Source organism: Motacilla alba, chromosome Z (genome assembly GCF_015832195.1).
Source record: "Motacilla alba alba isolate MOTALB_02 chromosome Z, Motacilla_alba_V1.0_pri, whole genome shotgun sequence".
NCBI lineage: Eukaryota > Metazoa > Chordata > Aves > Passeriformes > Motacillidae > Motacilla > Motacilla alba.
In genome coordinates this window covers 75,247,451-75,275,068 of record NC_052046.1, presented here as the reverse complement: position 1 = coordinate 75,275,068, position 27,618 = coordinate 75,247,451, and the positions used below count along the sequence as shown (strand labels likewise).

The 27,618-nt window shown below is 56.5% G+C and overlaps 1 protein-coding gene across 1 annotated transcript in view; it reads right to left on the bottom strand.

The window, feature by feature from the left end:
* FRMPD1 (FERM and PDZ domain containing 1) overlaps positions 1–26,890 on the bottom strand; it is a 32,625-nt gene extending 5,735 nt beyond the window's left edge. The window contains exons 1-15 of the mRNA XM_038125928.1: positions 26,841–26,890; positions 20,387–20,529; positions 19,684–19,788; positions 18,446–18,603; positions 17,398–17,500; positions 17,281–17,326; positions 15,462–15,569; positions 10,445–10,540; positions 8,396–8,521; positions 5,764–5,883; positions 4,974–5,110; positions 3,533–3,659; positions 2,829–2,924; positions 1,112–1,294; positions 210–357 (exon numbers count right to left, since the gene is read on the bottom strand). Coding sequence (XP_037981856.1) covers positions 210–357; positions 1,112–1,294; positions 2,829–2,924; positions 3,533–3,659; positions 4,974–5,110; positions 5,764–5,883; positions 8,396–8,521; positions 10,445–10,540; positions 15,462–15,569; positions 17,281–17,326; positions 17,398–17,500; positions 18,446–18,603; positions 19,684–19,784 — 1,549 coding nt within the window. The 5' untranslated portion in view covers positions 19,785–19,788; positions 20,387–20,529; positions 26,841–26,890. The remainder of the gene's footprint in view (positions 1–209; positions 358–1,111; positions 1,295–2,828; positions 2,925–3,532; positions 3,660–4,973; positions 5,111–5,763; positions 5,884–8,395; positions 8,522–10,444; positions 10,541–15,461; positions 15,570–17,280; positions 17,327–17,397; positions 17,501–18,445; positions 18,604–19,683; positions 19,789–20,386; positions 20,530–26,840) is intronic.
* Positions 26,891–27,618: the final 728 nt, after the last annotated feature.

Genomic DNA, 27,618 nt, shown 5'->3' with positions numbered 1-27,618 from the left:
CGGCTCAGCTGAGCCCCAAGCCTCGGTCCCCACGCGCCTGCAGCTGCCCCAGAGCCACCGCGAGTGCTGGAAGAGCCCTCCAGGATCATCGAGCGCAGCCTGAACCCAGCACAGGTGCCCCCACACAGCCCCGGGCTGCCGCTCCCAGGAGCTGGGTCACCCACCCCTTCCTCCCTGTGCCGTGTCCAAGAAAAGGCTGTGTTTTAAACCTTCCTCGGCTGAGACACGGTGCAGCTGCTGCTTCTTCTCTCCCCAGCTAAAGACGGAGGCGTTTGCGTCCACAAGGAGCCTGTAGTAGCCAGCGATGAGGCAGACGAGGTCCTTGGCACTGTTGGACTCCAGCAGCAGAGTAAGCACCTTGTTTTGGTTTATTTTTCGGAGGTGTGGGGGAGAAAAGAGTAAAGAAGATTGGAGTAAACAAATACTGTTGGCACCACAGCCAGCAGGAACAGGCTGCACGAGGACAAGGCGCCCCCTCTGCCTCAACAAGGAGGCACAAAGAAGAGTAATTTATTTTTGTTGCCTTTTGTGCCTTTGCTGCATCTCACTGATGGGGGAAAAACATCACTTTTCCTCAGCAGGAAGAGCGACACCTCTCCAGTATTTTTTTTGGTTCTCCCTACGAGCTTTCCTGTAGTTATGATATTTTATGAAAATCCTTCTGGCCAGGATTTTCTTCTCCTGAGGAGCCGAGAGACCCCAGGGACAAAACGTAAAAAATTATTATCTGTTGTTGTGAACAGCAACAGGTGGATTTGTGTGATTGGTCTCATGCAGTTGTTTCTAATTAATGACCAATCACAAACCAGCTGTTAATAACAAAACTTTGTTATTCATTTCTTTCTGTTCCTGTCCAGCCTCCTGATGATTCCTTTCCCTCTGTTCTTTTAGTGTAGTTTTAGTTTAGCATTTTTAATATAATATATATCATAATATAATAAACCAGCCTTCTGCAACACAGAGTCACGATTTCACGTCTCTCCCCTCGTCCTGCACACCCAGCTATCCAACCCCTTCCCTCCCAGGTGTGTTCACTGCTCTCCTGGCCACACCCGCAGCCTCTGTGGAGAGCTGACGGTGCAGGGGGCCCCCGGCCCCCACGGCCGCTCACCTTCAGGTCCTGCAGGTAGATCTTGACGGTGCTGACCCGCTCGGAGTCCTCGCTGAGCTCCACCCTGCTGATGCTGGGGAACTCGGCCAGGCTGCTGACGATGTTCAGCTTGCTGTTGACGATCTGGCTGACGCCGTGCTTGGCTCCCACCAGCAGCGCCACGTACGACTCCCTGTCCTGCAGCTGTGGGGGCACAGGGCAGACCCTGAGGGGCACTGCCGGAACCCAGGACACCACTCTGGCTGCCCTGGATGGCCCGAGCCCTGGGCAGGGGGCTCTGAGACCCTGGCAGCAGCCAAAGACACACGTGGGGTTTGGATCTTAGCCCAACGAACAAACTACCAACTCTGTGTGAAGAATTAAAGGTCACAAAAGTTTAGGTATTGAAGCAGAAGCGGTCACAAAGTCAAGGGAAGAATTTTTGAGTGCTGTACAGGGGGGTCTGAATTTTGTCCATGAGGGTCAGGGGTTCTAAGATGGAGGGATCTGGGTGTGCCCTGTGCTCCTTCTTTCTCCTTCCCAGCCTCCATGTCTTTGGTGATGTTGGCACTCACAGATTGGTTTAGAGTAGAAAGTCACCATTCAATATAGATGATGGGCATTGGGGAAAAGTATAAACATGTAACAGGTAATGTGTGATATAAAAGATGGCAGCAGCCCCTGGGAGGGCAGTGTGCCTCTGTCTGAGCTGCTGAACGGGCCACAGCAGCTCAGGAGAAGAATCTTTAGATAACCAACAATGAACAACCTTGAGACCAGACAACAGAGGACTGCTGAGTCTTTCTTTGAAGGCACGGGTTGGAGTAGAGACTTTTCCACCTTTCGGGGTCACCCTGACCTGGGGGACACTCCGACAGGCAGGGACCCCTCAGCTGGGCTGGGCAGGGCCCCCTCAGCCCCCTGAGCTCGTGGGCATCCCAGCACTGCCTCTCCTTGCTGCTGCTGCCACAGGAGCCTGCTCCCTGCTCTTTCCCCAGCTGGCAGCAGCAGCTTGCCGTGCCCCGGGGTGCAGCACAGGCAGGGACGTGGCTGGCAGCAGGTGGCCACTGTCAGCAGTGTCACCTGGGGCCCAGGTGTCCCCTCAGAGACCCGGCGAGACCTGCTGCAGCTGCAGGGTAGGAACTCACAAAGACGCTTCTGGGGCTGGAAGGAGTGCCAGTGCTTTTTGTGAGGGTGAGACACTTAAGGGGAATGGATTAACGCAGATATTATCTGGCAGAAATTGTGCAATTCACGCGTAGGTGTAAAGTTTGGCATCACTGTGCCCCAGGGGTGAGGTCTTGCCCTGGTACAGGGCCACCAGCCCTGCTCGGCTCCCTGTGTGACACAGCTCGTGCTCTGCAGCTCAGCACAGACCCAGCTGGGGACGGGCAGGAAAATCAACAGCCCCAGAAACCTCTTGTGAAAAGGGAAGAGGTCTTTTCTGCAGCGAGGTTTAGGGGTTTCCAGTATTTTCTCAGGAGTTTGAAGCCTGCCCAGATTTCCCAAGCACTTTATAGCACACAAAGCAGGGACAGGGCTCATCTGAAGAGCAAGAGCGACGGCTCCCAGTCAGAAAAACACACTGGGCTGGTCTGGGCTGCGACACTTCAGCGGAATCAGGCTGAGTTTCTCCAGCACAGCCCCTCAGCAGCACCCACCACGGCACCCCAGGGAGAGGCAGTGTGGGCACGGGGAGAGCGCGCCCACAGCAGCGACACAAAGAAACAGCTCCTACCATCATGGTGGCGTTGAAGATCATCCCGCTGTACATCTTCAGCTCCCCCAGGATCTGCAGGTAGCTGAGGCGCACCTGGGCTGCGCTCGGCGCGTGCTTCGTTGGCAAGAGAGCAAACACAGTCAGAAACAGGGGCTGCGGGCAGGGGCACGGCCCCGGCTGCCACCAGCACACCCAGCTCAGTCTGAGGTGCCCACGTGCAGCTGTGATATTTTATGAAAATCCCTCTGTCAGGATTTTCTCCTCCTGAGAAGCTGAAAGGGCCTCAAGAACAGATGTTAACAAATTGTTATCTGCTGGTGTGGGATGCAGCAGGTGCTTCCTTGATTGGTATTGTTGAATGTTTCTATTTAATGACCAGTCAAGGATGCAGCAGCTCTTGGACCCTCTGGGAATCACAAGCCTTTGTTGTTCATTCCTTTCTATTCTCGCCTTACCTTCCAATGCATCCTTCTCTCTGTTCTTTTTAGTGTAGCTGTAGTGTAGTTTTTTTAATATATCTCATAATACAATCAACCAACCTTCTGAAACACGGAGTCAAGACTTGCCAACCTCCTCTCCCAAGTCCTGGCTGCCCTGAGGACCCCACGCCCACGGAGCACCCCACACCGCCCAGGGAGCGCGGAAAGCACCGCGCAGGGAGCTGGGGCACGGCGTGAGGGGCAGGGACCAGCCCCAGGGACACCCAGGGGCGCACACGCTACCTTCTGCCGAGGGTCCAGCAGCACCTGGTTCCGCTTCAGGTGGTAGCTGATGGCTTTCTTGATGTCCTTGCCTCTCATGTTCCGCAGCAAGGTGGGGGAGATGAAGTTCTCGATTCCCCAGTCCCTCCTGGCAGGAAGAGGGGAGGGAGAACAGGGTGTCCCAGCCACGCTGAGCCCCAGCAGCTCAGGGCAGAGGCAGCAGGCGGCCCTGGGGGCTGTGACACGCCCTGGAATTCCCTGCTGCCTGCACCTGCCAGTGGGCTGCACAGAATGCCATTTTCACACGGTTTCACAGCAGAGAATTCACAGCAGGACAGCCCCCACCTCCCCTCAGCACCCGGGGCACGGAGATTCTGCCCTCGCATGCAGCTTGCCTTGGTGACAAGATGGTGACACTTCAGCACGCCCAGCTCCCTGCACCCAGAGCACGGGCCAGGTGTGCTGCCGGAGAGTTCACTCACCTGTGAGGTGAGAGCAGTGCAGCTGCCCCTCCCTGCACACAGCTGGGCACATCTGGCCGCACACGAGGCAGCCAGTGCCCGGTAATTAACCTGCTCACCTCACCAGTGCCCGGTAATTAACAGGGAGCTTGTCACTGCTGCCTGGAGCAGGGGCCTCTCTGGGGCAGGAGCAGTCCAAGAGCCCCAGCGTGCAGCAGGGCACACCTGCTCCCTCTGAAAGCATTTTCTGGTCATTCCCCCACAGATCCCAGTGCTTCACCGGATCTGCCGCTGCCCCAGGGAGGCATTCCTGGCGGGTGCAGAGACCACTGGCTGTGCAAGGCTGATGACTACAGCCTCCCTCTCCGGGCACTGCAGTCAAGGCTGGCAGGAGCAGCCCGGGCGACCATCACTGCGTGAGGCATCTGCAGTTTCAAGGCCCTGTGACAGAGAAGACCCTCCCTGTGCCTCGGGACACACCCAGGGCTCACTGCCCGGGCTACTCAGGCAGCTCAGGGGGTCTGTAGCAACTGCATATCCTGTGAAGCACAGCTCTGCCAGGAAAATCCTGGGAAGCTTTCTAGAAATTGGAAGAAAGAATTAAAACAATTATTATCTCCCTGTCTGTAACCATTGTTTACAAATGTGGTTCTGCAGAGCGTGCCATTCACAGTTCACCAACAGCGTAAAAAAAAAAAACTCCTAAAGGCCAATCAAGTCTTAAACCCACCATTGTTTCTATGAAACCTGTAGATTTCTAATAATAAAGTGTCTTTTCATGCCTTCTGATGACGAAGTCTCTACATCAGCTTTACCTGACCCCAGGACCCCTCCAGCAGTCGGGGCTGAGGACAGGGAGCCCCCGAGGCCACCCTGCCCTGAAGCCAGCAGCACTGGGGGCTGCAGCCCCTCTGGACTCCAGTGCAGAGCCAACCACGAGCCGAGGCCACTTTTGGGGGGCTCCTGCCTCCGCCAGGCTGGGAGGCAGCGCGAGCACTCACTCGATGTACTTGAGGGACACCTTCTGCGGCTGGGCACAGGCAGAGATCCTCTCCTGGATGTGCAGGGCCGCCAGGCGCAGGGCCACGCTGCACTTCATCTCCACGGCAAACCTCTCCTGGAGCACGTCGCTGCAGCTCTGGGGCAAACACAGCACAGTCAGGCCAGCAGCCAGGGAGGGGGACCCCCAGCCAGGCACCGCAGCTGATTCAGGAGCTGAAGGCAAACGGAATTGAAATGCCCCTGATGGAGGAACGTGCCCCCTGTGGACAGAGCGACAGAACCATCCTTTGTCCCCCAAAAAGGAAAGAAGCCCAGAAGTTTCTCTCATCCATTAGGTGAAAAGCCACCTCATAGGACCCAGGGGACTTCACCTCAGACTGAAGGATAGCTAATTGGAGACAAGCCAAGAAGTCCCACCTGGGCAATTTAGCAGAAAGAGAACAATAAGGCTAATCACTTTTGTGAGGGGTTTTACCAGGAGCACAACCTGCTGCACCTGGCTCGTTTTTTTCTGTTTGTTATTTTGCCCTTTATTAAACATTTTTGTTTCCAATGCTGCAGCAGAAGCCACCCTGCTTATTTTTATGCCTGCCAGGGAAGCTGAGCTGTCTTGGGTGCATTACGCTGGTTTTGAGAGCTCATTAGACCTGGCTCGAAACACCCAAACGTAATACCCTGATTTTAAGTGCTCTGCATTTCCGCAGAGCTGAGCCAGTCTGAGGTCTCGAGCTGTGGTTTCAGGCCAGAGTGAGGGTGGGGTGAGAAGGGACGCCTAAGCCCCAGCGTCACCTGCAGGTACAGATACTCAAAGGCCACCGGGTCTTCCTGCAGGAGCTCCAGGGGGTCCCTGGGGACAAAGCACACCCTGAAGAGGCAGCGGTAGTCATGAGAGTCTCTTTTCTGGACCACCTGCAACAGAGAGAGGGGCTGTCACAGCTCAGGCCCTGCCTCCAGGAGTGCCCCTGCCCTGCAGACCCACAGGAACTGCTGGACACCCCTGGCGAGGGGTGCAGGCTGCCCTGAGCAAACACAAGGAGACTTTGCTGGTGCTTGTAGCTTTCTCTCTGACTCCTCGTCTGGTTTTTCCTTCTGCCTGCAGTAGCCCTGAAGCCCCTGAGAGCAAGGCCCCATTTAAATCCCGCTGATCCCAAACCCCTGCGGTGCCACCGGGACAGAGGCTCCGGGGCTGGCTGAGCACAGCAGGGGAAGGGGCAGGCTGCTCTGCTTTGGAGCCACAGCAGCCCCAAAGAGACCCCTGAGTCACCCCTGCAATGTCAGTGCAATGTCAAGGCTCCGAGTTGCCCATCAGCATCTTTTATTCCGGGCAGGTCCTGCCCAGCAGAACTCCCCTGACCCATGTGCTCAGCGGTGTGACAGCACCAGCCACTGGGGGACCCGAGCTGGGTGATCCCTGCGTGTCCCTCCCCACTCAGGGCACCCCCTGAGTGACCCCCGGGCCCCTCTGCAGCGGGCTGCCAGCCAGCCAGCCCAGCAGCACGGAGCTGGGGCCGCTGAGCAGGCAGGGCTGCAGGGCTGCAGCAGCCCAGGGGCTCACAGGACACAGCTCTGACTCAACCCGGGGGGGACGCTCTGGCTGCTCAGGGAACTGTGAGCACGGAGGTGATGCCCAGCTGCCTGCAAGCTGCTCCAGGCTCAAGCAGCGTCGGAACTCAGAATGTCCCACAGACAGTCTCGGATGTTCCAGACCCAGGTCAGAAGCATCTGAGACCCTGGCATGCAGCCAGAGACCCCTGTGGCCTTGAATCTGACCCATGGAACAGTTTACCAACTTTGCAGGAAGAACAAGAAGTCACACAAGTTTAGGTGTTGTAGTAGAAGCAGTCACACAGTGAAAGGAAGGGCTTTTGAGTGCTGTACAGGGGGGGTTTTAAGCCTTGCACGCAGGGGTCCAAGTTTTGTCCATGGGGGTCAGGGGTTCTAAGATGGAGGGATTTGGGTGTGCCCTGTGCTCCTTCTTTCTCCTTCCCAGCCTCCATGTCTTTGGTGATGTTGGCACTCACAGGTTGGTTTAGAGTAGACAGTCACCATTCAATATAGATAGTAGGCATTGGGGGAAAGTACAAACATGTAACAGGTAATGTGTGATATAAAAGATGGCAGCAGCCCCTGGGAGGGCAGTGTGCCTTTGTCTGAGCTGCTGAACGGGCCACAGCAGCTCAGGAGAAGAATCTTTAGATAACCAACAATAAACAACCTTGAGAACAGACAACAGAGGACTGCTGAGTCTTTCTTTGAAGGCACGGGTTGGAGGAGAGACTTTTCCATCTTTTGGGGTCACCCCAATCCGGGGGTGAGACCCCACAAAGCAGTCCTCTGCAGACGGGCTGATGTGACAGGGGGCACAAGGGACGCCCCCCACGGCTGCTGGCCGGGCACCACCAGCCCGCAGGCACTGCTCGGGGTGTGGGGGCACTCAGGATGCTCCCAAAGGGCCTTCCCAGGGGCGTGAGCAGCGCGGCAGAAGCGGATGGCATCTCTGGGGCTGAGCTGAGCTCACCCCTGCAGGCACATTTCTCCTCACAGGCAAAAGCAAGGCACAGTCCTTCCCAAGAATGTTCCTGGGTTTCACAATCTCTGAACCTCAGAGAAAGGAGAAACAATTCTCATCTCATTTTCTGTGCCTGCGTTGTGCTGCAGCAGAATGCAGTGTGGAGGTTATTCACCCAAAGTGATGGATTTTGGTTCCTGGGCCTGCCAGGGCCAGGTGTGTGTGTGTGTGTGTGGGGACAGCCACGAGCTTGTGGGCAGGGTGTGCAGAGTGGAGAGCTGGGCAGATTCAGCTCAGATGTATGTAATAGAGTGCAATATAGTATAGAATAATGTAATGTAATGTAATGTAATGTAATGTAATGTAATGTAATGTAATGTAATGTAATGTAATGTAATATAATATAATATAATATAATATAATATAATATAATATAATATAGAATAATATAGAATAATATAGAATAATATAATATAATATAGAATAATATAGAATAATATAGAATAATATAGAATAATATAATATAATATAATATAATATAATATAATATAATATAATATAATATAATACAATATAGAATAATATAATATAGAATAATATAGAATAATATAGAATAATATAGAATAACATAATATAATATAATATAATATAATATAATATAATATAGAATAATATAATATAATATAGAATAATATAATATAATATAGAATAATATAGAATAATAAAATATAATATAGAATAATATAATATACTAATTAATTACCCTTCTGATACGATGGACAAGCTGCATCATTCCCTCCCCTGGTCGGGGGCGAGGGTATCCCCTGCACACCCTCTGGTGACCCCTCTGCCCTGAGTGGCCCCACTCCCGGGGGCAGCGCAGGGCCGGGGGCCCACGGGGGCCGTGCTCACCTGTGCGATGAGCTCCTCCTCGTGCAGCAGGTGAATCTTGGCCAGGCTGTACTGCTCCTCCAGCGCCAGCGCGAAGTGGGCGATGCTGCGGATGGACAGCTTCTCCTGCAGCGTCAGCACGATGTCCTGCCGGGGCACGGGGGGGTCACACGGGACTAGAAGCAAGTGAGGGGTGTCCCTGCCCACGGCAGGAGGCTGGAACTGGACGGTCTCTAAGGTCCCTTCCAACCCAAATCAGCCTGTGAATCCACGACTGCTGGGAAAACTAAAAGGAGCTTGTGAGGGACGCTCCTCTCCAATAAACAAGAATTCGAGAATTTGTAACTGTAAGGATTCTACCCACATCTCACTGTGTTTCACCTTGTGACGGAGAATTCCACCAATATTCTAGCTGTTATGGAAGTAACAAAGTTTGCTTTTGGCAAAAAGAAAATGGAAACAGAAGCCCTCGGGCTCACTCAGGCCTTCCGAGGCAAGCAGAAATGTTTGGCTCGCCTCAGTTTTAAGCCAGGGTGTCTCAAAACACAGAAGAATTTCAGGAAACACCTAACTTGGGAAGCATTTCACTCATTTGGATGTTTCTGGAGGGCAGTCGTGAGGGCTGCTCTCAAAAACTGGGGAAACTTGCTCCATGTCGGAGCTGAGCAACTCAACGCAAGGACAAAGAGCTAATCCATCCTTTGGAAATTAAACCCCTGGGGACAGGCATTCAAACACCTCTGTACAACTCTCCTTTCCACCTCCTTTATCTCGCTATTTCATTTTTCTACACCCTGCAAGTCAAAAGACTTGCAGACACTTACTGGCCCGAGAGACCACAATGGTTTTGTGAGGCTCGAACGAGTCGGGCAAACTCCTCCTTTTCTGAGGAAAGTTTTCACTGCGTGATAAATGAAATCCCTTTGACATCCCTTCAGCCTGATAGCCCCAGAACGCCTGTCCATCGTGAGCCTCTCCCTCAGCATCTGTGGGACACCACCTGCCCTTTCAGTAATTTGAAATTTTCAGTAATTTTTTCTTTTTTTTTCAGTAATTTCAGTAATTTATGACCACCAGCCGTGGCCAAATCCTAGCACGTCCAACACAAACACTGAGCACCCCCAACGATCAGGCCAGGAAACCTGGAGGTGTGCCAGGCTGTGTGCAAGCACAGCAGTCTGGGAAGGGCTGGATCCATGGCTCTGCAGGGAGGGACCTGAGGGAGGATCAGCCTTTGCTCAGCAGCATCCTTCCCTCTGGGCTGCTCTGTCAGCTGAGGGGCTGAATCAGTGCCCCTGTCTCCAGAGGGGAACGGCCTTACCAGTGCAGAACTGTCAGAACCCAGGACACCCCTCTGGGTGTCCTGCATGGCCAGAGCCCCGGGCAGGGGGCTCTGAGACCCTGGCAGCAGCCAAAGACACACGTGGGGTTTTGATCTTAGCCATGGAGGAAATTTCTAACTCTGTATGGAGAATTACAGGTCACAAAAGTTTGAGCAGCATAACAGCAGTTGTCACAGGGTGAAGAGTGGAATTTTGGGGATTTTTAGAGTGGATGTTTGGGGTCCCAAGATGGAGGGATTTGGGCGTGTCCTCTCCTTCTTCTTTCCTCTTCCTAACCTCCAATATTTGGGTGATGTTGGCACTTTTAGATTGCTTTAGAGTAGAGACTGACTGTCTAACATAGGTGACAGCTATTGGAACAGAGTTGTAAATATAATACACGTAGTTTTTAGTACAAAAAACAGCACCAGCCCCGTGGGAGGTGGGCAGTGTGCCTGGGACAGACCTGCTAGACAGAGCTCTGTGGGTCAGAAAAGGAATGTTTTAGGTAAGAGACAATAAACAACCCTGTGAACCAGAGCCGAAGAACTCCGACTCCTCCTCCGACCATCGGGCTGGGAAAAAGGGACTCTGGGGGTCACTCTGACTGCAGGGAACCCGAGCCAGGATGAGGCTGGAGCTCAGAGAGCCCCAGTGCAGCCGGGGGGCTGCAGGGGCCCCGCCTGCCCCTTTGCTGCTGGGCTGGGCTGGGCTGGGGTGGTGGGAAGAGCCCGCAGAGCCCCCTTACCTTCACAGTGGTGCTCCTCTCAAACCTGAAGGCCTTGGTCTGTCCGTTCTCCAGGTACACCTTGAGCACGTTGGGCATGAACAGGAGGGAGCTGCCCTGCGGAACAGAGGCAGCAGCTGGGCCCCGGGGCAGCCGGCCTGCGCCACCAGCTGCTCTGCCTGGCGCTGCACTGCAGCAAATCCTGCTCTTCCACGGCACCCGGGCCTGCTGCTGATTCTGCTCCTGGCACAGAGCGACAGGAGGAGAGCACAACAAGCGCCTTTACTGTAACAGCCAGGGCAGCACAGCAGCCTGGCAGCACCGTCCTGCTCCCAGCAGCATCCAGCAGGCACTCAGAGCACAAAGCCCTCCCGCCTGCTCACCAACAACACCCAGAAGAGGCACTGGCCAGCAGCAGGGATCCCCAGGCTGAGAGCAGCCCCCGGGTGCTGCCAGAGCCACGGGGAGCTGCCAAACCCTGCCCCGAGATCTGCCACCCCAGCACCTCCCCAGCAGGAGGGGATGCCACCAGAGTGTCCTGAGACGGGTGCCAAGCACGTGGCACAAGGTGAGGGCCCCCTCAGTGAGAAGCTCTCTGCTGGGTGCTTGGAGAAGGGTCTGGTGTTGCCATCCAGTTGCTGCAGTTCCGTGCCCTCGTGGTGATTTCTCATGGGCAGCTCCTCACAGCACTGACTCCTTCTTCTGCACAAACTCCAGCTCTCAGTTCCCCTCCCAGCCAGCCACCCCACCCTCTTACAGCACTCTTCTTCTCACAGGTTACAGCTGTGGCCTGTCAGAGTCAGGCCTGCTCCCAGTCTTTGGTGACCAGCACAGTGCAGCTCCTCAGGGGTGAGATCAGCTTCTGCACTAGCTTTACTTTCTTCCATCCCATCCCTCCAGTCTGGGGACTGGCCTCTGTCCTCCTGGGCAGCCTGATCCCCTCCAGCCTCCCCAGCAGGGAATGCCTGCCCCTTTGCTCCCAGTCCCCCATCCCTGGCTGCCCAGGCTCACCCCTCCACCCCGGCGCTCCTGCTCAGCATGCCTTCCTCATGCTCTGGGATGAGCCAAAGGGCTCATCTCCCTGTCCAGGGAGCCTCGGGGCTGGGAATGCTGTTTCTAAGACGACCTCTGCTGTGTTTCCTGCGCTCTGCCTCGCGTTACAAACCTCGCAGCCCTCTGGACAGAGGGCAAACATGAAACACCTCTGAATCCCACCCCTGCTCCTCTCCTTCCTGGGGCCCAAGCTGCCTGCAGCCAGCACGGAGAAAAAACAACAAGCGCTTTTTTCCTGGCCCAGCTTCTGGGCTCTTGAACTTGCCCAAGCACATCAACACCTCCGGCAGGGGTTGTCTCCAGCAGCGCCAGGGCAGGGATGCTGCTTACAGCCCCTGCACATCTCCCCTCACTCCCTGGGCACTGTCACCCTGTGAGGGCATAGCCAGCATGCAGCAGGGCTGAACGCCTGCAAATCATCACATCATCACCACTCTCCTGGCCACATCCAATTACCAAGCTGTTGCTATTATATTTTCTGGATTTTTTCTTTTTTTTTTTTTTTTTCTTAGGATTCTTTCTCCTGGGAAGCTGAGAAGCCTCAAAGAAAAAGGAAAACAACATTGTTTTGTTTGCTTCTTTTATGATTTACTTGTATGTTTTGTTTTACTTTTACGTTTTGTTTTACTTTATGTTATGTTTCTTTTTATGTTTTACTTTTATGTTCTGGGATATGGTTGGATGTTGTTTATCCAACGTGTGAATTGTTTTTACTTGATGACTAATCACCGTTTGGCTGCGTCAGACTCTGAGGAGAAAGTCACAAGTTTCCATTAATGTCTTGTTAAGCCTTCTGCAGCATCCTCATCCTTCCTCTATTCCTCAGGGCAGTTTTAGGGCAGCATTCTTCAATATCACACAGTAACAAAAAAAAATGGTAAATCAGCCTTCTAAGAACATGGAGTCAAATCCACTCCTGCCACGGGGGACCCCACAAACGCCACACCCAGCCGGAGCACCCGGAGAGGTTCCCCTCATTCTGTCGGGGCTGCCAGGACGAGTTAACCCTTCATCAGCCGCGCCCTTGCCGGGGCAGGGCTGATCGCCCAGCGCTGCTGACGCTGCCCCGGCGTCCCCTGAGCCCGTCGCCGCCGTCCTGCTCGGCATGCGGCACGCAGCAGCGCTCTGCGGAGGGCAGGGCAGCGGCGAGGCTCATCAACAATTGATGCTGCAGCCCGCGGGCTCGGGTTTCAGCGGCCGCTGGGATGCTGCCCGCCGCCGCGAGCATCACTTAGCCGCGCTCCATTAGGAGGGCAGGGGCAGGGCATTTACAGAAACTGCAGGCTGGGCGCTTCCCGGGGCCGTAATGCCCGTTTTGGCTGCCTGAGTGCGTCAGCCCACGGAAAGGAGAGCGGCCCTGAAGCACTCAGGGCTGCCGCGGCGCCTAGTGCTTTTCCAGAAAGGAATCATAAATATGCAACAAATTTATTTACTCTTCCTTCGTGCTAATACTGCACCGCTCAAAACAGGCCACATACCCAGACGGTGAAAAGGGAATCTAACACCAGGGATGCCAGCACCTGAATTAATTTCTCCTGCCTTTGTGCTGCCATTAAATTAATGCCAAACTGAACACTGGCCGTGTCCCTGCCCTGCGCTTGCCGAGGCCGGATCAGCTCAGCACAGCTCTGACAACAGCGTGGCGGGGAGGGAAGGATGCCAGGCTCCAGAGGGACCCTGGAAAGCTCTGGGGGCACAGCCGACCCTCCCCTGCCCTGCAGGAGCAGGAGCGGGGTCCCCCCTGCAATCACACTGAGCGCCCCACGGGCAGGCGACCCCCCGGCACTGCCTGCGCAGGGGACAGGGAGGGGACAGCGAGCCAACACTGCCCTGCGGGGGCCCCGAGCTGCGCCAGGGAGCAGCACACACAGAGTGAGCCAGAAGGAAAAGCCCCAGCGGGTGGTTTGTCACTGCTGCAAAGCAGAAAGGCTTGGCCAGACCGGCTGGGCGGCGCTAGCGAGCAGGGGGCAGAAAGGGGCACTGTGACCACAGGGGTTCTCCATTCTGAAGGACAGAAGGGAAGGTCGACAGAGCTAATGACTCGCAGGTGACCCCAGAGAGCTTAGAAGGTTACCCAGAAGGAACAGGAGATGCTCAGGAGCTGCTCACACTTTGGGGAGGACGCGGGAGGTGCCACCTGTGCCGCAGGGAGAGCAGCACGGGCAGAGCCTGGGCACTCAGCTCTGGGTTAGCACCATCAGGTGTCACAGACATATTCTGTGAAAATCCTTTTGCCAGGATTTTCTTCTCCTGGGAAGCTGGGGAGCCTCAGGAAAGAAATGTAACCAATAACTCCCTGCTGCTCTGGGATGCCACAGGTGCTTCCTTGATTGGTCTCGTGGTTGTTTCTAATTAATGGCCAGTCACAGTCCAGCTGTCCAGACTGTCTGGGAGTCACAGCATTTTGTTGATTCATTCCATTCTATCCCTGTCCAGCCTTCTGATGGTTCCTTTCTCTCTGTTCTTTTAGCATAGTTTTAATTTAGCATTTTTAATGTTATATATATTATAACATAATAAATCAGCCTTCTGCAACACGGAGTCAAGTTTCTCATCTCTCCCCTCGTCCTGGCTGCCCTGCAAAGGCCACCATCAGGAGCTGTGCTGGCTCTGCAGCAGCCCCCAGGAGCTGCCACCCCGCTGGCCCTGCAGAGCCACAGCTGTGGGCACCCTGTGCAGGGATGGAGAGCAAGCTGCCACCCTGCCGGCCTGAGAGCACGGCCACAGCGACAGCGAGGCCGGGTGACACAGCCCCTGAGCAGTGCCTGCGCCCAGGAGGGGCCAGCCCAGCTCCTGCAGCACCGCTCACCTGTCCTCTCTGGGCCGGGACTTGCTGTGGTGTGTTTTGTCCTGTTGGTATGATTATTGTTTGATTTGGAATGCTCCTGTGCTGTCCTTTGGCCTCTTGCCCTTTTCCCAGAACGTCCTTTACTCCTCCTTTCATGAAGTGCCAATCTCTCCCTAAAATCTGCCTTTGCTCGAGAAACTTCCCTGTCAGTGTAGCATTTCTCCAAACTTCATTAGTCCACTGAAACCATCCTTTTCCCTTGGGATTGTTCATCGGTGGAGGTTTGAATGCCCGCCTTGTTTGCTGTCTCTAGCTCTCCTGATTAGCTGAATTCTGTCTCCTTCCCCGTGACCCTCCCCTGGTATATAAGCCATTGTCTGCCCCAGATCGGGGTCCTGGAGAAGCCAAGGGGAAGGGTAACATCAAATAAACTTCCCCAGGATCCGTGGCTGCTGGCTTTGTTCTGCGCTGTGCCTCCCTGGCAGCTGGGGATCAGCGGAGCAGAGCGGGTGCAGGAATGTGCCCCCTATGGACAGAGGGACAGAACCTTCCTCTGTCCCCCAGAAAGCAAAGAGCCCAGAACTTTCTCCCGGTGATCAGGTAGAAAATCACTGATAGGACCTTGGGGCTTCACCTCAAGTTTGGGGACAGCTCATTGGCCATGAGCCAAAAGGTCCCACCTGGGCCATTGAGTAGAAAAGCACAGAACAAAGAAACCAAGTCGCTTTTGTGAGGTGTCTTGTACCAGGAGCACAAGTCTGTGGCACCTAGATCGGTTTGAGTTTGTTATTTTGCCTTTTATTAAACCTTTTTTGTTCCTGACTCTGTCACATCAGCCTCCTGCTCCTTTTGTGCCTCCCAAGGAATGCTGAGTGATTCTGGGGTGTAACGCTGGGGTGTTGAGAGCTCATCAGATCAGCTCAAAACCCCCCGGGCAAAACGCTACAAGCGGGGGCTGTCGCTTGTGTCACCATCTAGCTGGGACAGCCTACAGGGATTCCTCCTGCCCACGCTCCAGCGGGGCTCACCACGGCGGGATCAGCCCCTGCAGGGAGGGCAGAAGCACCACACGCGGCATTTTCCGAGCGAGCCCATCAAAACCACAACCCCGCGGGCGCCAGCGCTTCCCCCCCAGCCCCAGCACCCCCAGGGAGAGGCTGCCCGGGGAGCCCCCCGCCCCACGCGAGCGGCCCTGACCTGCGAGTGGCCATTCAGCAGCACCTCCTCGGCAAACCGCACCTTGACGGGGTTGCTTTTCAGCCTGGCCCTCTTCTCCTCGGTGAGGAACGAGGACTTGGGGCCGCCCTGCAACGACAGCGCGGCTGGGTCGGTGCGGGGCTGCCGGGCACGCGGGACTCGGGAAGAGAGGAACAATCCTGACTTGACGTTTTAGAAGGATGGCTTATTATATTATGACGTATATTATATTAAAAATGCTAAACTATAAACTATATTAAAAGAAGAGAGAGAAAGGAATCATCAGAAGGCGAGAGGAGAAGAGAATAGAATAGAGTGAATAACAAAGTCTTGTGTCTGACCAGACAGTCTGAACAGCTGCTTTGTGATTGGTCATTAATTAGAAACAATTACACGAGACCAATCACAAATCCACCTGTTGCACTCCACAGCAGCAGACAGTCATTGTTTACATTTTGTCCCTCAGGCCTTTCAGCTTCTCAGGAGAAGAAAATCCTGGCAAAAGGATTTTTATAAAATATTATGGCTACAGGTCGGGGCAGGCTGTGGGGAGGGCGGGGAGCCTGTGCCGGGGCTGCTCGCCCCGCACACACCTGGAGGGTGTTTTGGGGAGCCCCTCCGCTCCCAGCCCTGCCCCGGCCCTTTGCACCTGCCCGGGCACGGCTGCAGCCAGCCCTGGCTGCCCGGAGAGGGGACGGTGTGTGCAGTGTCACTCTGCCAGTGCCACTGCACGGCAGCCAGGTGCTGTGCTCAGGTGTGCCCCGCACCGGGACCCCTCAGAACAGCTGGGGAGCTGCCAGCAGCTGGATTGCACCCGGCTGCTCCTAACCCAGCACAGGAGAGCCTGGCAGGGATGGACAGAGCCCTGCCCGCTCTGCTGGGGCTGCAAACCACCCACGGTCACCAAGGAGGTGACCACCTGTCATCACGACACATTTATGACAATCCTTTGCCAGGATTCTCTTCTCCTGAGAAGCTGGAAAACATCAGGAATGAAATGTAACCAAGAACTCCCTGCTGCTGTGGGGTGCAGCAGCTGCATCTGGGGCTGGTCCATGGAGGTGTTTCTAATTAATGGCCAATCAAGGATGCAGCTGGCTCAGACTCTGCTCAGTCACAGCCTTTGTTATTCATTCCTTTCTGTTCCTGTCCAGCCTTCTGATGGATCCTTTCTCTCTGCTCCTCTAGTATAGTTTTAATATAGCATTTTAATATAATATATATCATAACATAATAAATCAGCCTTCTGAAACACAGAGTCAGGATTCTCCTCTCTCCCCTCGTCCTGGCTGCCCTGCAAGAACCACAACCGCACGGCACCGCTGCCACACGACCTGGCTGTCACCGTGGCAGGGTCCCTCAGGTGCGTTCAGGAACAGGGCACAAACTCCCTGAGAGGCACGATGGCCCCGAGCGCAGCAGCAGAGCCCCTCGGCGTCCCCCCAGATGGGTCCCAGGCAGAGCCACGCCTTCACCTGTCGCAAGTGCCCCTTCCTCCTGCCACAGCCCCACCCTGCCCTGGGGACGCCAGGTGGGGACACGGAACGGGGATTTGGGAGGAGCCCCAAGCAAGGAGGTCCCGGAGCCCGGCAGGGCGCACGGAGCAGAGCCTGTCCCCGCACCCCGTGCCACCAGTGCCACCCGTGCCACCCGTGCCAGCCTGGCCCCGCACAGGGGGCTGTGAAGAGCCGCTGCCCACCCTCCCCAGGGCTGGCTGCGACAGCAGAGGATGCTCAGGGCGCCTCAGTGCCCCTCCCAGCCCCCTCGCCAGCCCAGCCACTCGTCCCGCGCCGAGGGGAGCCGGGGAAGGGGCACTCACGGCCGCGCAGCGCAGGACGGTCAGCAGCAGCTCGTCGCCGGCGTCCCTGCAAAGGGACACGGGGTCAGCCCGGGCTGGCACCGCATCCCCCGTGCCCCGGGGACGCGTGTGACGCACCTGATGAGGCTGGCTGCCCGCTCCACCGACAGGCTGTCCACCGCGCTGGAGTTGATGGCGAGCAGCTGGTCCCCCGGCTGCAGCTTGCCGTCAGCCGTGCTCCCTGCGGACCGGACCGGTGTGAGGCACCGCCAAAAAAACCCTCCCGCCCGGGGCAAAACCCCTCCGGGACCATCACCACCACCCATTTACCCCGCACCGCCCGGCCCGGCTGTCACTGGTGTCCCCAGGTGCCACACCGGCACCAGGGATGTCCCGGGACACCCGGAGCGAGTGGGTGTCCCCACTCCCCCTCCCTGCCAGCGCCTGCTCCCCTCAGCAACCACACCTGGCTGGCAAAATAAAAGGGTTTGAAAATCTGATGCCACCTGCCTGTGTCCTTGCCGCCCACCTGAGCTCCCTCTGCCCATGGAGAGCCCTCCAGGACCTGCCTGTCCCCTCGCCCCAGCCAGCCCCCAAGCACAGGGCTGCCAGACTCACACCAACAGGTGAAAACCACGTGGTTTTGTGCACCCATTAAAAAAAAAACCAAAAAAAAAACCCCAAACAAACAAAAAAAACCCCCAAAAACAAACAAACAAACAAAAAACCCCCCAAAAAACCTTAAAAAAAACCCCAAAAAAACAGAATCAGTTTTTGAGTTGCACCCATCCCTTCTATGGCTAGAGGAGCTGATCTGCTCGATTCCAGCCCTGCCTGCACCCAGCAGCACACCCCCTGTCACAGGGCTGAAAGCCCAGTGTCTGCTCAATCACCATGGCCACAGCAGAATAAGATGAAATTCTCTAACATTAAATTCTTCCTCTGCATTTCAGACACAACACCAGGAAGAACTCCGCTTAGAGCAGCTCCCTGCAGCAGGAAGGTCAGCAGTGAGCGAGCTCAGGTGAGGGACCCGCGGGGACACTGGCTCCAGGCTCTGGGACACGTCCCGGCACTCTGCATGCCACGGGAGCCCGGGGCGTGCTCAGGGCTCCCACACCCCCCAGGCACGCCGGGAACCACAGCCCCTGCCGGCAGGATGTCCTGCTGGCTGGCCGAGGCTCACCTGCCGTGACGGAGGCGATGGTCAGGGGCAGGCTGGGGCAGATCTCAAAGCCGTAGTGCTGCAGCACCAGGTCCTTGTACACCGTGACTGTCACCTTGGCCCGGCTGGGCGGCTGGGCCGCGCCGTCCCCCGCACTGTCCATCGCTGCCACGCTGCTCCTGGGGCACAGAACAGACAGTTAAACACGGCACGACCACGCACAGCCCGTGAAAATTACCCACCCCTTCCCCGGCTGCCCAGGGGCTGCAGCCAGCAGCCCTGCAGGAGGCTGGGGACGCCAGGCTGGCTGTGAGCACGGCGCCCCAGCCACCCCAGCCCGGTGGGACGCAGGAGGAGAAGCCCAGCACAAGGCATGACCTCCACCCGGGGAGCAGCAGCAGCTCCACCCGGCCAGGCAGCTCGGGAACGCACAGCTCCGGGCTCTGCTGGGTGCAGGAATGTGCCCCTATGGACAGAGGGACAGAACCTTCCTCTGTCCCCCAAATAGGAAAGAGCCCAGAACTTTCTCCCAGTGATCAGGTAGAAAATCACTGATAGGACCTTGGGGCTTCACCTCAAGTTTGGGGACAGCTCATTGGCCATGAGCCAAAAGGTCCCGCCTGGGCCATTGAGTAGAAAAGCACAGAACAAAGAAACCAAATCGCTTTTGTGAGGTGTCTTTACCAGGAGCACAAGCCTGTGGCACCTGGATCGCTTTGAGTTTGTTATTTTGCCTTTATTAAACCTTTTTTGTTCCTGACTCTGTCACATCAGCCTCCTGCTCCTTTTATGCCTTCCAGAGAATGCTGAGCTATTCTGGGGTTTGGGTGTTGAGAGCTCATCAGATCAGCTCAAAACCCCAGGAAAAACGTTATAGCTGGGGTCCACTCAGCCCACGGATGGCCTCTCTGTGTCCACTCGGTGTCCACTCTGCCCTAAGGCCATCTCTCAGGCCTCAGGGAAGGGCAGCAGCCGGGCACCAGGATCCCTGGTGGCGCACCCCGCTCAGAGCCGTGGCTCCAGAGAGAGGAGCACGAGCCCGGCCCCGAGCAGAGTGGGTGCCACACGCAGCACTGCCCTGTTTCCTCCTCACAGAACCAGGGCAGGGCCAGGCAGCAGCACCCGGGAGCCAGGGGGGCTGCTCACAAACGCTCTCCTCGCTCTCTGCGTGTGCGTTTTTCCCGGGAACACAGAAACGCTGAGCGGGACGAGCAGGCTGTGCCAGCCCCTGGCGCTGCCTCCACAGAAACCCCACTCACCTGGGCGTGCTGTCCCGGGAGCGGTGGAGCCACTTTGCTACCATTTGCTCTATTCTACATGCTTTTCGTGCATGGATTAAGCTAGTCTCCAAATCTCCCATTTACCTGGAGGCGACAGAAACCACAGGAGAACAGAATGACAGTGACTGGGGAGCTCTTCTGGGCAGCTTTCAGCTCTACCAACACTAACTCACGACCTATTAAATGATATTAAATGATATTAAATTATATTAAAAGGCGTTAAATGGCATTAAATACTTATCAGCTGGCGCCTCGTGAAGAGCAGAGCTCTGACAGAGGGTGACACCTCTTGTGACACTCGAGACACCCCCGTGCCCACCCAGCCTCCCCTGCTCAGTGTCACCCGTGTCACGGTCACACGGCGTTACCCCTCCACGGCAGACAGCGGTGTCTGCATTCCTTTCCCAAGGATTTCATGGCTCCGTGGGCTTCTTTTGGAGGTGTGGGTGAGCTTCCCACCCCCAAAATGAGCCTGGCAGAGCCCTCAGCCCAACCAGGAATTGTTTTGACCCTGTGAGTGCAGCCATCAGTGGTAACTGCCAACCCTCCGAGCTCTAACCCTGGGAACCACTGCGGGCTGTGACAGAGCCAGCAGAAAAGGAAACAAATTGTGCCTGTATCTGCCGGAAGCCGCGAGGAGTGCCAGCTCCTGCTGTTTCAAGCCCCAAAGCGCTGCATCCACCTCTCACGGCGCGCCCTCTGAGCAGCCCGGCAGCTCCGCACGTCCTGGCCTCGTCCCCCGTGTCCTCTGCTGGGGCTGGGTGTTCTGTGCCTCAGGGACATGCTCTGCCACACCGCGACAGCCGGCCCAGGGCAGAAATGCCCCTGCAACAGAAACGTCAGGAGCTGAACCTGTGAACAGCAGAGACGGCTGGAAACCCAGAAATGAGGAACAGAAAAACGCGCCTCAACAAAAACTCCACAAAAACTCAACAAAAACTCCACTCAGCACCTTCCCGGGCCTTAGAACTGCCCCAGCTCACGCTTTCTAACTGAGGAGGGAGGGCAGGACTCGCATTTGCTGGTGAGCTCCTCACAGGGAGCCACTCCAGCCTGCAGTGCTGCCTGCCTCTCCAGCCGCGGGCAGAGCGCGGAGCAAATTCAGCCCCGCAGCAGCTCCGGCTCTGGGCACTTCAATAAAGCACAATTCAACCTGCTCCTCCTGCCACACGGCCCCTGAGAGGCCACAGAGGGGACCCTGTGACCCACTGTGCCACCTGAAATCAGAGCTGGGGAATGGGAGATGTGATCCCTGAGCAGAGAAATGGGGACACTCTCAGCCAGCTGTGCCACCTGAAATCAGAGCTGATAGGATGGGAGATGTGATCCCTGAACAGAGAAAATGGGGACCCTGTAATCCAGCTGTGCTACCTGAAATCAGAGCTGGGGAATGGCAGATGTGACCCATTCCCAGAGAAAATGGGGACCCTGTGATCCAGCTGTGCTACCTGAAATCAGAGCTGGGGAATGGCAGATGTGGCCCCTGAGCAGAGAAAATGGGATTGCTGCACCCTGACCCTCCTCAGGTGCCTCCTCACCACCTCCACGAGCAGCTGCAGCCCCTCACCCCTTGCCCTTCACTCTGCAGGAAGGGCAGATTTTCTACCTGGCTTTCACCAGAGAGAATTCCCAGAGAAAGTCTCTGAACCCGTAGGACAAGGAGGAAAGGTCTGAGGGAAGAACACAAACATCTAAAACCCCCAGGTGGAACAGCAAGGAAAGAAAAGGAGCTGTCCTTGCAGGAACCTGCAGTGTTTGGGCCGAGCAGCAGGTTTGGGCAGGTATTTCCCTCACACAACACACAGCACCAGGAGCAGCTGTCCCCACGGCGTCCTCGGGGCACACAGAGCAGGACAGGGCCACCCAGGGCCACCCAGGGGCCACGTGTCCCCAGGCTGGGATGTCCCAGCTGCCCTTGTGCAGCTGTTTCGGAGCAGCCTGAGCTGGGATCCTGCCACGCAGAGCTCCTCCAGCTCGGCCACGGGGAGCCGTGGCTCCGCGGGGATTTTCGTGGCCACCCGACCCTTCTGGAGAGGCACAGCTCAGTGTCTGCAAGGAGCCCCGGGTGGGTCTCTGTAGGAATGTGCCCCTATGGACAGAGGGACAGAACCGTCCTCTGTCCCCCAAAAAGGAAAGAGCCCAGAACTTTCTCCCGGTGATCAGGTAGAAAATCACTGATAGGACCTTGGGGCTTCACCTCAAGTTTGGGGACAGCTCATTGGCCATGAGCCAAAAGGTCCCGCCTGGGCCATTGAGTAGAAAAGCACAGAACAAAGAAACCAAATTGCTTTTGTGAGGTGTCTTTACCAGGAGCACAAGCCTGTGGCACCTGGGTCGCTTTGAGTTTGTTATTTTGCCTTTATTAAACCTTTTTTGTTCCTGACGCTGTCACATCAGCCTCCTGCTCCTTTTATGCCTCCCAAGGAATGCTGAGCTATTCTGGGGTGTAGTGTTGGGGTGTTGAGAGCTCATCAGATCAGCTCAAAACCCCAGGCAAAAACGGTACAGGTGTCCCCAGGTCGTCAGGAGCGAAGCAGAGCTGAAGGACAGGGCCCACACCAGAGCCAGGATGTGCCCAGCAAGGAAAAACACCAAACCTGCTTCCAAGGCACAGCTGTCCAACCTTTCATGGAAAGTCCTAATGCATCAAACTGGAATTTTTCGATGGGCCAGAGTTTTCCCGGTGTGTTTGACGTGACATATTTGTTCCAAGGTGCTGTCGGCCAGCAGGAGCAGCAGCTCTGCTGCAGCCACCGGCAGAGAAACGCCCGCTCAGGTGCTGCCACGAGCTGCTGTAAAACTCCGGATGCTCGCGGCTGCCGGAGCCCAGAACGTCCCTCAGACATTCTCGGATGTTCCAGGCCCGGGTCAGAAGCACCTGAGACCCTGGCATGCAGCCAGAGACCCCTGTGGCTTTGAATCTGACCCGTGGGACAATTTACCAACCTTGCAGGAAGAACAAGAAGTCACAAAAGTTTAGGTGTTGTAGTAGAAGTAGTTTTGAAGTGAAAGGAAGGATTTCTGAGTGCTGTACAGGGGGGTCTGAAATTTGTCCATGGGGGTCAGGGGTTCTAAGATGGAGGGATTTGGGTGTGCCCTGTGCTCCTTCTTTCTCCTTCCCAGCCTCCATGTCTTTGGTGCTGTTGGCACTCACAGATTGGTTTGGAGTAGACAGTCACCATTCAATATAGATAGCAGGCATTGGGGAAAAGAATAAACATGTAACAGGTAATGTGTGATATAAAAGATGGCAGCAGCCCCTGGGAGGGCAGTGTGCCTCTGTCTGACCTGCTGAACGGGCCACAGCAGCTCAGGAGGAGAATCTTTTAGATAACTTAGAATATTTGAGTAAAATAAATCTGAGTAAAATTAATTTGAGTAAAATAAAAAGTATTAAAAAAAAAAAATTGAGACCGGATGACTGAAGACTACTGAGCCTTTCTTTGCAGGCACGGGTTGGAGCAGAGACTTTTCCACCTTTGGGGGTCACCCCAGTCCGGGGGTGAGTCCCGACACGTGGCAGCACTGCTCGTGGTGCTTGCCACCAGCAGGGAGCTGGGCGGGCTCTGCCTGAGGCAGGAACGGCCCCAGAGCAGCCCTGGGAGAAGGACTTGGGGTGCTGGGGGGTGAGAGCTGGCCCCCAGAAACCCCCAGGAAGGATGGGGAGCTGCTGCAGCCAGGCCAGAGGAGGCATCCTGTGTGATCAGCAGGATCAAACCTCTGCTGTGAGGAGAGGCTGGGAGAGCTGGAACTTGTCAGGCTGGAGGAAGGAAGGCTTTGGGGCGACCTCAGAGCCCCTTCCAGCACCCCAAGTCCTAAAAAATTCCTAAAAAAAAGGAATTTTGCGTGTGCAGAATTATCGCAAATTACTGCGAAATGATTGCGGGAAGAAAATTAAAAGAGAAGAGAGTAAATAAAAAAAATAAAAAGAAAAATAAAAAGAGAAGAGAGTAAAGCCCCAGCGGCGTGGCCACGCTGTCCCACAAGCCTGTGACCTCTGCCTGGCTTGTGAGGAGATGAGCTGCCCTCATGGGGGCTCGCCCGGGGTGCAGGCAAACAGGAAACACCCCCCAGCCCTGCGTGACACCGTGTGACACCGAGTGACACTGCCAGGCCTCATCAATGGCACCGAGGTCCCGTGCTGTGCCAGAAACCTGGGATGTTCACTGCTCCTGTGTGACACCAGGCTAAGAGCACACACCAGCACCACGGCCCCCGGGGGGAAAAAAATGAATTTAAAAGCACTGTTGCTTTTTAATACTACTCGAGAGTCAGATTTTTGCCTGTAAACAAATGGTACCAGGAAAATAGCAAAAAAACCAAACCAAACCAAGCCAAAGAAACAAAAAAAAACAAAACAAAAAACACCCTCAAAAAAAACCAACAAAGAACCAAAAAAAACCAAACAAAAAACAAAACAAAAAACACCCCCAAAAACCACCAAAAAACCAACAAAAACCAAAACAAAACAAAAGACACCCCCAAAAACCCAACAAAAAACCAAAAAAAACAAAATAAAAACCACCCCCAAAAACCAAAAAAAACCCAAAAAACACCAAAAAACAAAACAAAAGACACCCCCAAAAAAACAAAGAACCAAAAAAAACCACCAAAAAAACAAAACAAAACAAAAAATACCCCAAAAAAACTAACAAAAAACCCCAAAATAAAACAAAAAACCCCAAACAAACAAACAAACCCTATAATAATAAAAAACAATATCACGAAGCAAAACAAAAAACCTCAACCACCAAAAAGAACCTGCAGCTACCCCTATGCTCCATCCAGCTGCTGCAAATCAAGACCAGCCAGCAGGAGAATCAAGGCCAGGAGAAGGCAGGAGAGATGCTGCACCTGCACATCCCCTCTCTCCTCTCTCATCTGACTCTGCTGAGGTTTCACAGCGACACACTCCGGCCCCCAGGGAGCAGAATGGGGTCTCAAAGATGGAATTTCTGGGCATGCAGGGGCTTCAGGCGCCAAACAAAAGCCTTTTCAGCAGAGGCCACACGTCCTGGCCGGGCTGGGGCGCGAGGGGAGAAGCAGGAATGGCTCACACAAACTGCAGGAAGCGATCCACGGAACGTTCAAGGTGGAAAGGAGGAAAATCAATACTTCCCTCTTGAGTAGCTCTCACTCCTAAAAATAGACTGGCGTGGAAGTGAGCGAAGACTGTCCCCACTCTGGCTCCATCTCCCTGGACAGGAGCTGCCAGCACACAGGGAAGCTTTCCTCCTTTCCCCCCGCTCCCCAGCCCACAGCTCCTGGGTGAGGAGCAGAGCTGCCTGCGGCTCGTGGATGGACCCTCCTGCCCAAACCCTGCGCCCACAGCGCCACAGCCCAGCAGCTCAGCCCCTGAAAATGCCAGCACAAGAGCCACACCAGCCCAAAAAGGGCTCTGTGCAGAGCTCCACGTCCTGTCACTGATCTCCTGATGCTGCAGGTCTGGAACCAGAGTGCCTGTGGAGCTCAGCACCCTGGAGTATCCCCAGGGCCCTCCTGGGACTCTCCAGAGAGGAAAAACTCGAGCTCAGAGCAGCTCCTCCACATCTGCCAGCTGAGGAGACCTGGGCATGAGCTGGGAAGCAGCCGTGGCGTGGCCCTGGGGCAGATGTCAGGAAAGGAAGAGCAGGACAAAAGGGAGCACGCCTGCACTTAGGAAATGTCGATTCGGGAATGCCATGCCACACGCAGAGGCACGTCAGAGGAGCCCAGAGCTTCTCCCCAGCTCTGGAAACACAGGCTTTCCACAAAGAGACAGAGCCCAGAGCCCTGAACACCTGCCCGACAGCCGAGTGCTCAGCAGGAATCCAGAGGGTAATTCACCAAACCTGATGGGAGTGAAACGCAGGACAGATTGCCCAGCAGCACACGTGGAAAGCTGTGCCATCTGCCTGCTCCTGGCGGCTGAACCGGGCAGGCAGGGAGGCCACGGGCAGGGCAGAGGCTGTGCCATGCCCCTGCTGTCACTCTCTTGCCTTGGCCTTGCCACCCAGAGTGGCCCCAGCCCCTCTTTGGCCTGGCCGGGTCGATTGACAGATGGGGGAAAGGAGGCAAGAGCCTCTCCAGCCAGTGTCGGCTGGAGTTGGAGCAGGGAGGATGAAATGCTGCCTGCAGACTCGCAGAGCCCCTGTCTTTTCCAGCCTGGATCTTTCTCAGGTGGTACAACAGCTCTCCCAGCATCTGTCTCTCTGCCCTGCCGAGAGAACCCCGCACGGGAGCAGGAACAGAGTCACAGAAAGGGATGAAGCGAAGGAAATGGCTCACTGAGGGCTTCCCATCCTGCATGATTGCCATTTCCGCCCCTGAAGCGGCAGAGTCTCCTGGGCCAGCGGCTCTGCTCCTCTGGAGCGGAGCTCCACGCCTAATGGAGAGCTAATGCTTCCCGTTTCACTGCCCCCTCACACCACTCAGACCCATCTCACACATCCCACTGGCACCTCCAGCGGCACCCGCACCCGCCTGGAAGGAGAAACTTCGGGCTGGAGCAAACAGCAACAGGAGCCACCCGGAGCCGGGAGCCCGTCAGGTGAAGCGCACGGCGCTCGGCAGGTGCGGAGCCCCAAGCGCGCCCGGGCAGGTGACCCGGGAGGAGCCGGCAGGGCAGATCCCAGAGCCCGGAGAGCCGTGAGAGCGCGCACAGAGGAGCAAACCTGCCCTGGGCGGCGGCACAAGCCCCCGACCCCGCCGGGGAGCGCGCACCGCCTGCGGGGCTCCGCGCCCCGGCGGCACCCCGGACTTCCGCACGGCGAAGTCGCTCTGCCCCCCTGCTCCCCCAGCCCAGGCGAAACTTCTCCCACGATATTTTCCCCCGTCTGGTTAGGAAGCCGAGCTCCCTGGCCGTGAACTCATCAGCGGAGAGCCGCGGGGAGGGTTTTTGCTCGCGGATTTTGTTGTCAGCGGGAGCGGGGCGCACGTGTGCGGCTTCCTCGCTCCGACAACAAAACCAGCGCACGGCTGGTTTGGGGCAAGATCGGACGGAAACCGCTAAATCATCACCCCAGCCCGCGAGAAGGGCACGGAACCCGCGGCCCCGAGCGGGAGAAATGCGGTGGGAGCGGGGCAGCGGCGGCACCGGCAGCCCCCGCAACCGGCTCCGGAGAAGCCCCTCGCCCATCCCGAGCGGTCCCCGTTACCTGCGGCCGGGAGCGCAGCGCTGCCGCGCCAGCGGGGCCCGGGCGGCTCCTCAATGACAGCGGCGGGAGCCCGCCCCCGGGAGCCGCCCCCCGGCCCGCCCCCGCACCCCGCACCCCACCCCGCACATCGCATCCCGCAACCCGCACCCCGACCCGCCCCCGCGCCCCGACCCACTTCCCGCACTCCGCATCCCGCACCGCGAATCCCGCACCGCGACCCGCACCCCGCACCTGCACCCCGACCCGCCCCCGGTGGGCTCGGCACCGCATCCCGCATCCCGCACCCCGACCCGCCCCCGCACCCCGCAACCGCATCCGACACCCCGACCCGCACCCGACCTGCCCCAGCACCCCGCACCCGCATCGCGCCCCCCGCACCTGCACCCAGCACCTCGCACTCCGCACCCGCACCCCGCACTGCACCCCGAATCCCGACCTGCACCCGCAGCCCGCATCCCGCACCCGCACTCCGCACCTGCACCCGCACCCCGCACCCCGACCCTAACCCCCACCCGCACCCCGAACCCGCACCCCGACCCGACCCCGCACCCCGCACCCCGCACCCCGAATCCCGCATCCCGCACCTGCACCCCGCACTCCACATCCCGCCCCCGGTGGGCTCGGCCCCGCACCCCGCATGGGGACCCCCGCTCCGGACAGCCGGGAGGGCCTGAGGGGCAGCACAGAGAGCGCTGGCACACGAGCAGGACACTGTCACACGAGAGGGACACTGTCACAGCGCCAGGACACTGCCACACGAGCGGGACAATGCCACACC